Genomic DNA, 13,606 nt, shown 5'->3' on the forward strand with positions numbered 1-13,606 from the left:
CTGTTTTTTTTTTTTTTTTTTTTTTAAAAAAATTATTTTATTGAAGTATGGTTGATTTACAGTGTTGTGTTAATTTCTGCTGTACAGGAAAGTGATTCAGTTATACATATATATGCATTCTTTTTCATATTATTTTCCGTTATGGTTTATCACAGGATATTGAATATAGTTCTCTGTGGTATACAGTAGGACCTTGTTGTTTATCTATTCTCTATATAATAGTTTGCATCTGCTAATCCCACACTTCCAATCCATCCCTCCCCCAACCCCCTTGGCAACCACAAGTCTGTTCTCTATGTTTGTGAGTCCTCACAATGCTCCACTGTTTTAAAGGTTTCAGCGCAGTTGTCCTCTCCTGCCTCCTCCCTCTTTGTCCTCCTTGTCGTCCTCTTCCTCATCCTGCTCCTCCTCGATTCTTCCCCTGATAGTGCCATCTGTTGGATAAGGCTGTCCTCTCTGCACAGGCAGAAGAGTGTCCTTTCTGAGGCTTGTGGGACTGGTCCCTTAGGCCAGGTTGGCACTTTGCCTGCCCTACCATGCTGTTAGCCTAAGACATGGAATGTGGTAAGTGGACCACAGATGTGTCTGCAAACTTGTATTTTTGTTCCTCTTTTCAGAATACAGTGATGGTGGTAGACCACCTCAAGGAAGAAAGAAAGGCTGGAGTTCTTTCCCAGGTAATTCTGGCGAGAGGAGCCCTCATTATGAACACGATAGATGTGAGCCTCAGCCCTCACAGCTCAAGGAGGATGATGGAAACGTGGTGAAGAGGGATGTCCAGGAGGACCCCGAAGTAAGACAGTAAGTGGACAGGCAGCAGGGTTTGTGCACAGCAGCCCCTGGGACTATGCACCTCTCTCACTCTCCGTGGACTTGTTTTTCTTCTCTCACTGCAAATCTGAGGCATGCTAGAAGTGAAATAATGGTTGAGCAATCCTAATTGTAGTGCTGGTGTCAAAGACACGAGGGTGTACAGAAGACTTTCTTAGCACTTATGGCCACTCACCCGCCTTCTCTCCACATCCCCCTGCAGCTCTCCCTGTACCATCCCAGGCAACAAGAGAGGAGTGAGATGGCACAGTGAAGGCCACATGGATACGATTGTGGGGAGAAACAGAAAACCTCTGGAGAGGGAAATGGGGGAGAACACACAAGATGGAACCCCAGGGAGCTGGTTCAGGGTCACAGTGAGTATCCTGTAAAATGTATGGAACGTGCAGGAGAGAAAAGCCCCGGGGGAGTTTTGTTGGTCTCATGTAGAGATGCTGGTTTATTTCACTTGGGACAGTTTGTAATCTGTCCCTTTTACTAGCGGGAGTTAACAGTCTTGTTCATCTAAGGGCAGATTCAGAGAAGCAATGTAAAGGGAACAGGCTGACCGTGAGGAGAACGGAGGAGCCTGTCTCAAAGCAAAGATGGAAACTACTGCCAAGGATATGGAGCAACTCCACATTGGAGGTCTCAGCTTGGCAAGCTGAGTGTGGGAGACAGAGGGTCGAGCCTCTGGAGACCTTGTCTGAGGGGCAAGCAGTGTCTGCACCGGGTAGGATCTCCTGCAAATTTATAAAAGGAACATCATCACTGACACCTTGATTATGTGGAAGAGAGTTTGACTGGAGAGAAAGAGTATTTAGGAAATCCATATTACGCACACCCATAAGAAATCATGCCAGTGGTCCCTTCTTTACAAGCCCTTTCAAGCTCAGTAGAAGGCCGGAAAAGAACAGGAAAAGATTCGTCCTCCAGCCTAAATTCCCTGTTGTCTGTCCTCTCTCCCATCGCTTCTTTTCATCCTTAGATTCCTTATGGGATAAAGTATAACAGGACATGGCTAACGAACTCAATCCAGAGACATTGCAGTGTCCCCTTCACTCCAGTGGACGTAAGAGAGGATGCCGAAGCCAGACGCGTGGGCACAGGGAAGAGGGAGAGAGAGACTTGATTCAGCAGGGTCTGCCGACTTCTGAAACTATTGCTGTTGCATTCAATCCCTGTAGTTCCACTTTGTGAAAAATGGGGCTCGGTTCTTTGTGCAGGAAGCTAGCACTGCCTCTGCATTGATGGATGTCAGCTACAAGATTCGTGACGAGGAGAGCCGAAAGGTGTGTGTCGAGGGCGTTACGTGTACCTCATCCTGAGGAAGGAGTACAGGCCAGGGGCTGGTTGTCTTCTTTGGAACTAGAGTTCCTGGTGCTTACCCCACCTCTTCTTCCTGCAGATACCTGTCTTTGTCAGGCCCTCCGCTGTTCCCTACTCTGTGCGGTATAAGTTGAAGCCAGAAGAAATGGAGCAGCTAAAGGTAATGCAGATGCAAGGCATGTTGTGTGCCAATGCTCAGACCCACCTCTCCTTCCTCCAGACCCCCGTCCCCCTCGCCCCCGATTTCCCTGCCACCACCACAGCCTCAGAGCGGCTCTCTCCATCTCTCACTCTGCAGCTGACTTTTATCAAACGATTTGATGTCTCCAAGCTAGCTCTTGACCTTCAGAGGCTCTACGTTGACCCAGGTATGGCTGACAGCAGTAATTCTAGGGCGGGTGAGGGCAGAGGGGTCTTCCCGGAGGGAGACTTAGGGATGGTAACGTGGGGAGACGCAGGTGCTGGCCCCACACCCCACTCAGCCATCTGATTCCCTCCCCTCTCCTTCCTGAAGACTTGGTGGGCTATGATATTGATATATTTCTGAATCGAAGAAGCTGCATGACTGCCACCCTGCAGGTCATCGAAAAGAATTTCCCTGAGGTGAGGCTGTAGGCCCAGTGCTGGTATTAGGGTAGGGGCTGGAAGAGATGGGGAGGAGGGCAGATTTGTCTCCAAGGTCCTAGATAGTAACCTTCACTCTACCTCTTCTTGCCCCAAAGCTGTTGTCCTTGAACTTGAGCAACAACAAACTGTACCAGCTGAATGGCCTGTCTGACATTATACAGATGGCCCTCACGGTCAAGATCCTGAACCTCTCCAAAAATGAGGTGAGAAGAGGGAGCCAGGTCAAAGTTGGGTTGAGAGTGGGGGGGGCATGTTAGTGGCCATCAGAGTGATGACAGGAGGCAGGTGAAGGTACCTGTGTGGGAGGGAGGGGTCTGGGGGTGCAGGGATCCAGATGTCCCTCTTTCCCTGGGATTCCTTTTCCCACTTCCGCGCCATATTTCTCAGCTGACGTCTGTGTGGGAGTTGAGCAAGATGCAAGGGCTGAAGCTTGAAGAGCTGTGGCTGCAAGGGAACCCATTGTGTGACACCTTCCCAGACCAGTCCACCTATGTAAGGTCAGTGTGAACACCCTGTCACCCTTCTTGGTGACCTTCACCCATGGGTGCCTAGACTATCTGTGACAGTGCCCCTTTGCCAAAGGTGGCAGCCCTGGTCTTCTGGGAGGATCACAGGCCCCAACTTCTGCTCTCTCTGTGCCTATCACCGGTGAGGAGTTTCCTTCCCCTGACCTGCTCACCTCTGCAGGCGCTCTGGGGTCTGTTTCCAGCTCTCTGCGCCCAGCTATATTCCAGCAAGGCCTCCCAAGAGTGTGCCCCAGGAAGCAGGGCTTCTCCTCCTCACCAGGACCAGGAGCGACCAGCCTTGATCCAGATGCTGGCGCCCTGGACTGAGAAGGGTCCTCCTGTCCAGGGCTTCTTGCTGAGAGAAGCCTTCTTTCTTCGTGCTGAGATGGGGTTTGCCTCCCCCATTCTGAGAGGGGCCCTCTTCCCATTCCTCCAAAGGGATCACCCCTCCTCTCCCAGGTTGACATGGGGGCTTTCCTGCGCCATGCTGAGGGCTGAGGCCATGGGTGGCTGCTGTCATGACATCCATTCTGCTGGCCCAGTGCCAGGAGCTGGACCCTCCTTGGGAAGAAGCAGGGCTCCCTGAGTCAAGGGGCCAGACGTGGGCTTACGCCAGTGATCAGAGGGCTTCCTGAGGCAGGGGTGGAAGGCAGAGGGCAGAGGTGGTAGAGGAGACAGAAGGACAGGGCTCTCAAGGGCACTTCCCATCCCTCCCTGCACACATCACATCATCCCGCCTGGTCCTTCACAGGAGCCCTGGGCAGCCTGAGTCAGGTATGATTCCTCAGATAAAGAACCAACTCAGAGAGGTGCAGGGGTCATCGGGAGAGAAGACGGTGATCATCAGAGGGGGCCATGGATCCTCAACCCCATACTGAGCTGGGACCTGACCCTTTCCTCCTTCTGAGGAAGATCTGCCCCCATGGCTGCTCGGTTTCCCATGCCCAAGTCTGGCTGAGCTCACACAGGTGACAAAGTTTCAGCCAGCATCCAGTGGGCCCCCAGCCCAACATGTGCATATTTTGCATTCCTACCTGGTGTGTCTGGGCAATTCTGGGGCAGGTGAAGAGCCGCAACAAGTGTGCCGTTTCCCCTTTCTTCTCTCTTCTTCCCTGACCCTGACCACGGGAGAGCTTCCTTCCCTTCCCTTTTTTGTCTCTCTCTCCCCTGTCTCTGTGCCCCTATGTCTCTCTCATCTCTCCCTTCCTACCTTCACTCCCTTTCTGTCTTCATCACCTCCATCTGCCTCCCTGAGCACCACCTCACTCACCTCGCTGGCCCAGCATCCTGGGCCATCCCTGGGGGGTGTTGGGGTCTTGCCAGAGTGCTGGACCCCCAGTGAGGTAGCAGAGCCCCGGGCTCCCACTCCATCCCCTCTTCGCCCCACAGCCTTCAGTGGGGCCCTGGAGGAAGGAAGGGAGGAGAAGGAAGCCCTGCAGCATGGGTTTGAAATGCTGGTCCCTGTGGCACTGGAGAAGGGAGTCCGAGTAGTCTGGGTGGGAGCTACCCAGGCGAAGGAGAGGAAGGGAGGGAGGGAAGGAATATTAAAGTGAAGGTACTGAGAGAGATGAGGAGACAGTGCCTTTCAGACAGTAAGATGACAGATGCTCAGTACTCAACAGGCAAGTGGACTGAAAACCCCTAAAATCAGGAGCAGAGGTGGGCAAAGGGTGCTGCTGGATTGGCCAGAACACACTGATCTCTGTTTATGGTATTACTGTTTTAACTCAAAGGAAGCATTGCAACCTTGAACTATCAACCACCTCTTCTCTATTTTTGGTTTTGGACAGGGCCATCAGAGAATGTTTCCCGAAGTTGTTACGCCTGGTAAGTGCCTACGTAAATCATTGTCTCTTACGAATGTCGGTGGCCTCTGCACCTGCCCTCAAGCCCTTTGGGTCTTGCCTACATCACATATTAGCATCAGAACCTTAACCATTTTGGGGGACATGGACTCCTGAAAATGACATGGATATACTTGCTGGAAAAATACCCATAAATACACACATGCACACACACAAGTTGAATATAACACTAGAGACTTTCAGGACCTCATGATGAAGACATCCACTGTAAGCTTTCCCATGGAATTTCCAGGGCCCTTTCACACCTGACCTCTGACCATCACCCGCCTGGGCCCATCCTTTTCCCGGATCATCCAGGGCCACTCCCCTGGTCTCCACTCCTGACTTCCTCTTCCCTTCTCCAGGATGGCCAGGAGTTACCGTCACCAGTGACCGTTGACGTTGACACTCCCTACATAGTAAGGCCTTGCAAGGTGAGGAAGAGGATCAAACAACATTTGGGGCGTTGCAGGGAGGCTTTATCTACTGCATAGTCTCAAGTGCCATTTGATTCCAGGGAAGCTACTTTGGATCTGATGAGCTGAAGAGCCTAGTCCTGCAATTCCTGAAGCAGTAAGTATCTCTGGGAAGGTGAGCAAGGGGGGCAGGTCTAGGACAGGTGAGGCCACCTGAGCACAGGTCTGCTCCGGGGAGTTTTCAAGTCTCATTTGAGGTCCAGACCACAGAGATAGACTGTCTTCATTGCTTCTCCTTAGGTACTACTTGATCCATGACTATGGAGACAGACAGGTTCTCGCGGGTGCTTATCACGAGGAGGCCTGCTTCTCCCTGACGATTCCCTTCCACCCCGAGGACCCAGCCCCGTGAGTATCACAGCACAGGCTGTGCTCCTGGGCCATGTGGCTCCCCAGCAGACACAGGCCAGCTCCTGCAAACACCCACCACCCACTGTTGCTCTTTGTCTCCTAGAAGCAGCTTGTGCGAGTATTTCAAGGACAGCAGGAATATGAAGAAGCTCAAGGACCCCTGTGAGTGTGTGATGGGAAGACTGGGTGGGAAAGGGCGGTGAAGGGGTCAATCACAGGGCCCAGGGCGTGGCAGCCCCTGACCTTCGCTCGCTTCCCCTCCCCTCACAGACCTGCGGGTCCAGCTGCTGAAGCACACAAAACGTGTCATTGTGCACACCCTCTGTGTGTTGCCCAAGACTCAGCATGCCTTCAGCTCCTTCGTGGTAGACACGTGGTTCCAGACGGTGAGCGCCTGCTTCCTCCCTCGCGTGGGCCCAGGAAGCCACAGGTGGGTGGGAGGTGGAGGTGGTGACTGGGCGCCTGGGCTCTTCCCTTTCAGGAATCGATGCTCTGCTTCTCCGTCTGCGGAGTGTTCAAGGCAGGTGAGTGTGTGTAGACCCCCAGCGCAGATGGCCCACTGCTGCCTCCCCCTGGCCAGGCTCACACCCAGAACCACCCAGCGTCCCTGACCCCTTCCCTGCCCTTCGCTTTCTTTCCCCTTCCCTTCCCTACCCTCCCCTTGTATTCCCTTCTGTTCCCTCCCCTCCCCTCCCCTCCCCCCGCCTCCCCTTCCCCACTGTGTTCTCCTGCCCTCAGGCTTCCCACAGACAACCCAGGTCTGAGCTGTGTCCATGCCTGTCTGCCCTGCACACCCTGGGCGTTGGGGACACAGGCTGTGGATTTTGGTGGCTCTCATCCCAGATCCTTACTCTGAGAACTTGGGCCGTTACTGAACCTCTCAGTTTCCTCATTTGCAAAATAGGGTAGTAGTATCCACCTCTTGGGCGGCTGTGAAAAATGCATCCCGTGAACTTGTGTAGTGGTCGTCAGGGGCCCTGTCACTGGGTGCAGACTGCTCCTATAGTTGCGCTCCCCATACCCAACACCCTGGCCCCCGTGAACAACTGCCCTCTCAGCATGAGTGTCCAGTCACACCCTGACTGGGGACCGCTGTGTGAGCGTGTACAGCACGTGCAGCTGTAAGGGATACTGTTGTTTGTTTGCTGTTGAAGTGGAAGGAAGTTCTCAGGGCTGTTTGCGTGCATTCACCCGGACCTTCATCGCTACCCCTGCCCGCGACTGCAGGTGAGAGCCCTGTTGTGGGAGGGAATGCCCATCCCCGCCTGGGCTCAGGGGCGAGGGAATGTGGTGGCAAAGACCTTAGGTTTACTCAGTATTGTGGAAAGCCAGCAGGGGGATCCCAGGAGCAGTGTAGCCTAGTGGTTAAGAAGAGTATGGGCCTGGAATCGGCCTATGCGTTCACTCCTTGACCCAACACTCACTCGCTGTGTGACCTTGGTCAATTCCCATGACCTCTGTGTGACTCAGTGTCTTCTTCTGAGAATGGGGATCAGACTGTCCACCCCTTGCACTGTGGTAAAGGGTAAATGCGAAATTGCCCCTGGTTTGGGGATGAACCTATAAATCAAGTGAAGGTGGTAGACAGTCTCTCCAAAGGTGGGCTCTGTGGGGAGGGGCAGAGGTACCAGTCAAGGAACCTGGGAGACAGACACAGGAGGGACGTGGAAGGAATCTGGTTGCTGAGTGCCAGTGGGAGCAGAGTCAGTATTGGGGGTGTGGGTGTCCATCCATCAGTTGTCTGAGGCCCCATTTTTCCTTCAGTCTGTGCATCGTGAATGACGAGCTGTATGTGAGGGATGCCGACCCCAGCGAGACCCAGAGTGTGTTCTCCATCCCACTGCCTACACCCACCTCCAGCTCCATGCACCCCCTCTCCCAGCAGCAGCAGGACATCATGCAGGCATCCTCCACCCCATCTGAGATGAACCGCTAGTGGTCTCAGAAGTGAGTGCTGGGGTTGCATGGGGATAGGAGGGAGCTGGGAGGAGTAGAGGAGTGATTAATGGGAATTTTCAGGTAATTATTTTAAATCTATTTTTCCTTACAAACGTTTACTTGTGAGAAATACCCTAATTTCATACTAATACATTTCCATGTATTATAAAATACAGGTATCCTATCTTATATACTGTTTTGAAACTTCTTTTATTATTAGTGCCAGCATAGTTTCTTCTCAGTATATGTGAAGCTACATTATTTTTTCTAAGATCAATATATTAAACAATTGAATTCCAGGAAGCCATAAGCTATTATTGATAGGCATTTAGCTTTTCGCCTCTTTTTCAGCATTACATGCAGTGGCATCTGCTCATTCTGGTACATACATGTTGGTAAACTTGAAGGCTTGCTCTTGTAGCATAGATGTAGCAGTGAAGTTGTGTGGTCAAGTGTCTCCCGTTTAGTACTAAGGGAGGTCATCTATCCTCCCCCACTAGAGGCGCTTTCAGTACCATGACTAGACTATACCAGAACTAAAAATTTCTTTACTCATCAAAAAGTGAATTCTGAGAATTCAGAGATAAGAAGAAATAGACGTCTAGGGTTTCAGGAAGGTGAAGGTGGACAGAAGTCAGGTGCCCGGGGGTTGACACTCACGGCTGCTGGCTCTGCTGACATCCCAATTCTTTCTCTTTACTTTCTTCAGTCCAAGGACAAAATTCCACATGTGACCCTCATCCACTGACCTGGGATCTTGAGAACAAAACTCTGCAAATGAGCCTTTAGATGTCATTTTCATCCTCATCATATTTGTCACCTCTCTTCTCTTAACTGAAGCCATATCCATGACTAAGCTTGCAGTCCAGCTAATCAGGAAGCCAAAGTTTACCGTGTAGGCCTGCCCGTTGTTTTATATTTTTCCCACACATGATCCTTGTTTATCTTTATATTAAAGAGTAACATTGCACATCATATGTTGTGTGTCTTGGATTGCTCTTCCCCTGACCCAACCATGAGTTAGTGGGGCCAGGACCAAAAAGTCCCCTCTCCCACATCATCCCTGGCAGTCTCTAACATTTATATCCGACCTACACAGTGCTTGAAAATTATAGAGTAAGGACTCCATTCCTGGACAACCCTAAAATCCAAGCTTTGCCTCCCGATAACCTTCTCTCCACCACTTCAGTACTCACAAGTTGTGACCGTTCTGATGTTCACTTCTATAAGCAAACATAAGGTATTTAGCAAGTAAAGTACCATATTTACTCCAATAATTATGGATTTCTTAATCATTTAACAGGTCTAAAACTGTGTTAACATTTTTATTAGGTTCTTAGGTTCTGTACCTAAGACGATTTTCCCCACAACTCCTGTGTTGTTTTTTTAACTTTTTTATTTTGAAATAATTATCGATTTACCAAAAGTTGCAAAAAAATGTGTACAGAGGTCATGTATACCCATCACTCACCTTCTCCTAATGATAACACCTTGTATTACTTTAGTACAGTATCGAAACTAAGAAATGGACATTGGTACAATCCACTGAGCTTACCACAATTTCGCCATTTTACATGCACTCATTTGTGTGTTAGAACACTTGTGCATAATACTTATATATATAATTCCATGCACTTTTACCAGCAGTGTAGGTGTTCTAACTATCACCACAAACAAGATCAAAAACTGTTTCATCACCACACGTTTCCCTCATGTTAGCCTTTATAGCCACACCCACCTTCTTCCTGATCCCACATCCCTAAACTCTGTCAAACACTATTATAATTTCCTAAATGTCATAGAAATGGAATCATATAGTACACTACCTTTAGGAATGGATTCCTTTCACTCAGCATAATTCTCCTGAGATCCATCCAAGTTGTAAAGTGTGTCTATCGTCTGTTCCTTTTTATTGCTGAATAGGATTCCACGGTGTGAATGTACCACAGTTTGCTTACCCATTCCCCCGCTGAAAGACATCTGGGCTATTTCCACTTTTTAACTATTGTGAGTAAAACTGTGATGAACTTCATGTAAAGGTTTTTGTGTAAACATAAATTTTCATTTCTCTGGGTAAATTGCCCAGAGTGCAACTGCTGTATCATTTGGTAATCGCATGTTTCCTTTTGAAAAACCTGCCAAATTGTTTTCCAGACGGCCTGTACCATTTTGCATTGCCTTTGGCAATGTGTGAGTGACTCAGTTTATCCAGTGTTGCCTGCATTTGGTTTTGTCACTGTTTTTTTCAGCCGTTCTGATAGGTGGGTTTAACATTTCATTGTGCTTTTAATTTGCATTTGCATGATGGCTAAAGATGTTGAATAGCTCTTCCTAAGCCTGTTTGCCCTCTGTTCATGTCTTTCATCCATTTTATAATTGGATTAAGAGGCAAGAAGTTACCTCTAGAGAGCTGCCCTGGCTCTGGCTAACAGGCAGAGTAAGAGAATGTGATGCCCCTCGAGACTCACTTTTCTTGACAGGGAGGGCAGAAGTGGGGCTGAAGCTATTAAATGTTCCTCAAATTAGGACTGAACTTGGATATGGAACAGGATTAAGAGATGGGGGCATCTCTGGGTCCATCTGTGGAGATCTAGATAGGGCAGAAGAAGAAGGGGGATATGGGGTAGAGGAAAAACAGTGGAAGGAGGGAGATATGGGGGGATGCCTTCTAAACGATGCTAGATTCATCACTCTCAGCCTGCTCAATGGAGTGCAAAAACTATTCTCCTAGACGTGTGGTTTTCAACTCTGGATATCCATTAGGATCCCCTCGAATGCTCAGATTCAACCAACTGAATCAGAGCCTGTAGGGATAAGCCCAGTCATCAGTATCTTTAAGGTTCACCCCTGTTGATTCTAATGAGCTGTCAAAATTGAAAACCTTATCTGATGGTGTATTAGTTTGCTATGGCTGCCATAACAAGACACCACAGGCTGAGTAGCTTAAACAACAGAAATTTATTTCTCACAGTTTTAAAGGTTGGAAGTCCAAGATCCAGGTGTCCACAGGTTTGGTTTCTTCTGAGGCCTCTCGCCTTGGCTTGCAAATGGCCTCCTTCTTACTCCTTCTTCACATGGTTGTCCGTCTGTGCATACACACCCTGGTATCTCTTTACGTGTCCTAAACTCCTCTTATAAGGAAACCAATCATATTGGATTAGTGTCTACCCTAACGGCCTCATTTTAATTTAATCACCTCTTTAAAGGCCCTATCTTCAAACACAGTCACATTCTGAGGTACTGGGGGTTAAAGCTTCAACGTATGAATTTGGGTAGGACACAGTTCGGTCCACAACAGATGGTATGAGAAACACCATGGTCTGAGAATTTCATCTCCCTTTTAGCCACCTTCCTGGAACTACTATACAACACTTCTGCCATCACCTCATTAGGTAGAAGTCGGTCATGTGACCATTTTTGGCTGCAAAGGAGGCTATAAATGTGGTCTTTTACTGGAAACATTACTGTCCCAAATAAATTTGGGATTCTTTTATTACGAAAGAAGGAGAATAGGTATAGAACATATGGTACACTTTCACACCCAAGGCAGCTAGAAGCACCACCTCAATTATCATGTCCTTTCTACCCAGTTTTCCAACCACAGTTTTCATGGGTTCAAACAAAACTGCTGCTTCAGAGACACCTGAGCTCACTCTCCCATCCTCCCAAATCCCATGTCCCAGACTATGCCTGAGTCCTCACAACTTAGCATGCTAAATCTACGTCATTCACTCACTCACTCATTCATTCAACAAATATTTATTGGTTACCAGTGATATGTGAGGCACTGTGATAGGCACTGGAGATAAATCAGAGCACCTGACAGACAGGGCCATGGTTCTCATGGAGCTCACATTCTACAGGGGTTGATACACTCAAGATTTGAGAGCCATTAAGAAAATAATTTGGGAAAATGTGACAGAGAATGACTAGGGTGGGGAAGGCAAGGAAGGATTTTCAGAAGACGTAACTTAGATTTAATATTCAAATAACAAGAAGTACACAGTCAGCAGTGGGAAGATATAGGAGCTGAGCCCTCGAGGCAGAGGGACGAGCAAGATGAAAGGCCCTAAGATATGGGCAAGCTTGGCAGTTTTAGGGAACAGCTTGTATGCCAGTGTGTAGTGGGAGGACAGTGTTAGAAAATGAGGTGAGAATGGTAGGAGGGGCCCAATAACAGAAGGTCCTGTGGGCCATGGTAAGGACTCTGGGTTTTGTTCTTATTATGATGGAGCCATTGGGTGCTTTCTGAAATGAAGGGAAATTATTATCAAAATCTGCTTTATTAAAGCTCATTCTAAATGTTCCTTGGAGGACAGACTGAAATAGAGCAACTGTAAGATCAAGAGACAAGATTAGGAGGCTACTACACACATGACAGTGAGAGGTTACAGTCTCGTAGACTACAGTCGTAGCAATGGAAGGGGTGAGATGGGGTTTGAGATGAGATGTATCTTGGAAGTACTGAACTTGTTGATGAAGTCCACGTTTGTGGTAAGGGATAGAGGAATTAAGTGTGTCTCTTGGAATGTGGGTTTTTGCAGCTGGGTTAGGGCGGTTTTCTTCGACGGGGAAATGAATGGAGGACCAGCTTCGGTGCAATGCCAGGAAACTGACAGTTCTGTTTTGACCATGTCGTTTGTGGAGCCTACGAATAATCTCGGTGGGGAGCATGTGGTTGGATGTATAAGTCAGGAGATCTGAGAACATTCTTGGCTGTGGCAAAAAAAAAAAAAAACCCAAAACAAAACAAAAATCAAGCATGCAAGCAAACACATGAAAAACCCAATTGTACAGTTCAATCTGAAAATACAGGTTGATTCCACATATGAGCATGACACAGCTCCAGATTCTGGAAGGGATACAAAGACATATTAAAAGCCAACTTCACTGAGCTATAATTTATGTTCAACATAATGCATCCATCTTTTTTTTTTTTTTTTTTTTTTGGCTGTGCTGCGTGGCTTGCCCGATCTTAGTTCCCCAACCGGGGATCGAACCTGGGCCCCTTGCAGTGAGAGCACCGAGGCTTAACCACTGGACTTAGCTATAAGGCTAAGGCTCTGGCCTGCCAGGGGCTATGAACTGTCAGAGAAGAAAGATATATGTGTGGCATATAACTATCATTCATCCACTTACTCATTCATTCATGCACCTAGTGCATGTCAAGCTTAGTGCTAAGAAGGGAAGATAGGACCATGAACAAATTCAGACAATGTCTCTGTCTTCCTGAAGATTAGGAGTTGAAATAGAGAACTGCAAGTGGCTCTGGTTGCTAAATAGTAAGGGAGGTATTTGGTGAGATAATTGGGCCCCCAAAAGGTCTAACCCCAGTGCACAGACGCAACTCTTCCCCTTCTGCATGTCTCATAGACAATGCTGTGGCATGACCTAGAACATAGAGCTGTTAGAATAGAATGAGCCTGAACATTCTGTGCATAAATGGCTGAGGAAACAGCTTTCCAAACCTTCCACCCAGCAATCAGCCCTGATTATGTGCAGAAGTAGATCTCAATTTCATTTAATTCTCACAGTTGGAGTTGTATGACTAATTATTTTGTCTCTGTATCTAATTAAGAAGCTGAGGTTAAGAAGGGTCAAGTGTCTTGGAAGAAAATAGCAGATCTATTGATAATAGGAAAGGGTTAGATTTTAAGCTGTGAGCTGTTAACTAGTGTGGAATACTAGTTCCCATCCTTTAGGTCCAGGCTGAGGTAGTAGCAAT

At 48.3% G+C, this 13,606-nt stretch overlaps 1 protein-coding gene across 1 annotated transcript; it reads left to right on the top strand.

Moving 5' to 3' along the window:
- Positions 1-1,136: 1,136 nt before the first annotated feature.
- LOC132418849 (nuclear RNA export factor 2-like) lies at positions 1,137-7,879 on the top strand. Its single transcript, XM_060002898.2, has 17 exons — positions 1,137-1,187; positions 1,799-1,882; positions 1,998-2,108; positions 2,219-2,299; positions 2,438-2,507; positions 2,654-2,742; positions 2,862-2,969; positions 3,154-3,263; positions 5,063-5,099; positions 5,482-5,550; positions 5,634-5,689; positions 5,833-5,940; positions 6,047-6,105; positions 6,214-6,329; positions 6,425-6,467; positions 7,098-7,170; positions 7,708-7,879. Exons 1-17 carry the CDS (start codon positions 1,137-1,139, stop codon positions 7,877-7,879), a joined length of 1,437 nt encoding a protein of 478 aa, XP_059858881.2.
- The last annotated feature ends 5,727 nt before the right edge of the window (positions 7,880-13,606 follow it).

The sequence above is a fragment of the Delphinus delphis genome, chromosome X, assembly GCF_949987515.2.
Source record: "Delphinus delphis chromosome X, mDelDel1.2, whole genome shotgun sequence".
Taxonomy (NCBI): domain Eukaryota; kingdom Metazoa; phylum Chordata; class Mammalia; order Artiodactyla; family Delphinidae; genus Delphinus; species Delphinus delphis.

Excerpts from the sequence above, each read along its gene's own strand:
- LOC132418849 (XM_060002898.2), top strand. The coding sequence starts at position 1,137 with ATGGGGGAGAACACACAAGATGGAACCCCAGGGAGCTGGTTCAGGGTC. Across the intron at positions 2,300-2,437 it reads AAGAAATGGAGCAGCTAAAG|CTGACTTTTATCAAACGATT; the intron begins GTAATGCAGATG and ends CTCACTCTGCAG. Across the intron at positions 6,106-6,213 it reads GAAGAAGCTCAAGGACCCCT|ACCTGCGGGTCCAGCTGCTG; the intron begins GTGAGTGTGTGA and ends CTCCCCTCACAG.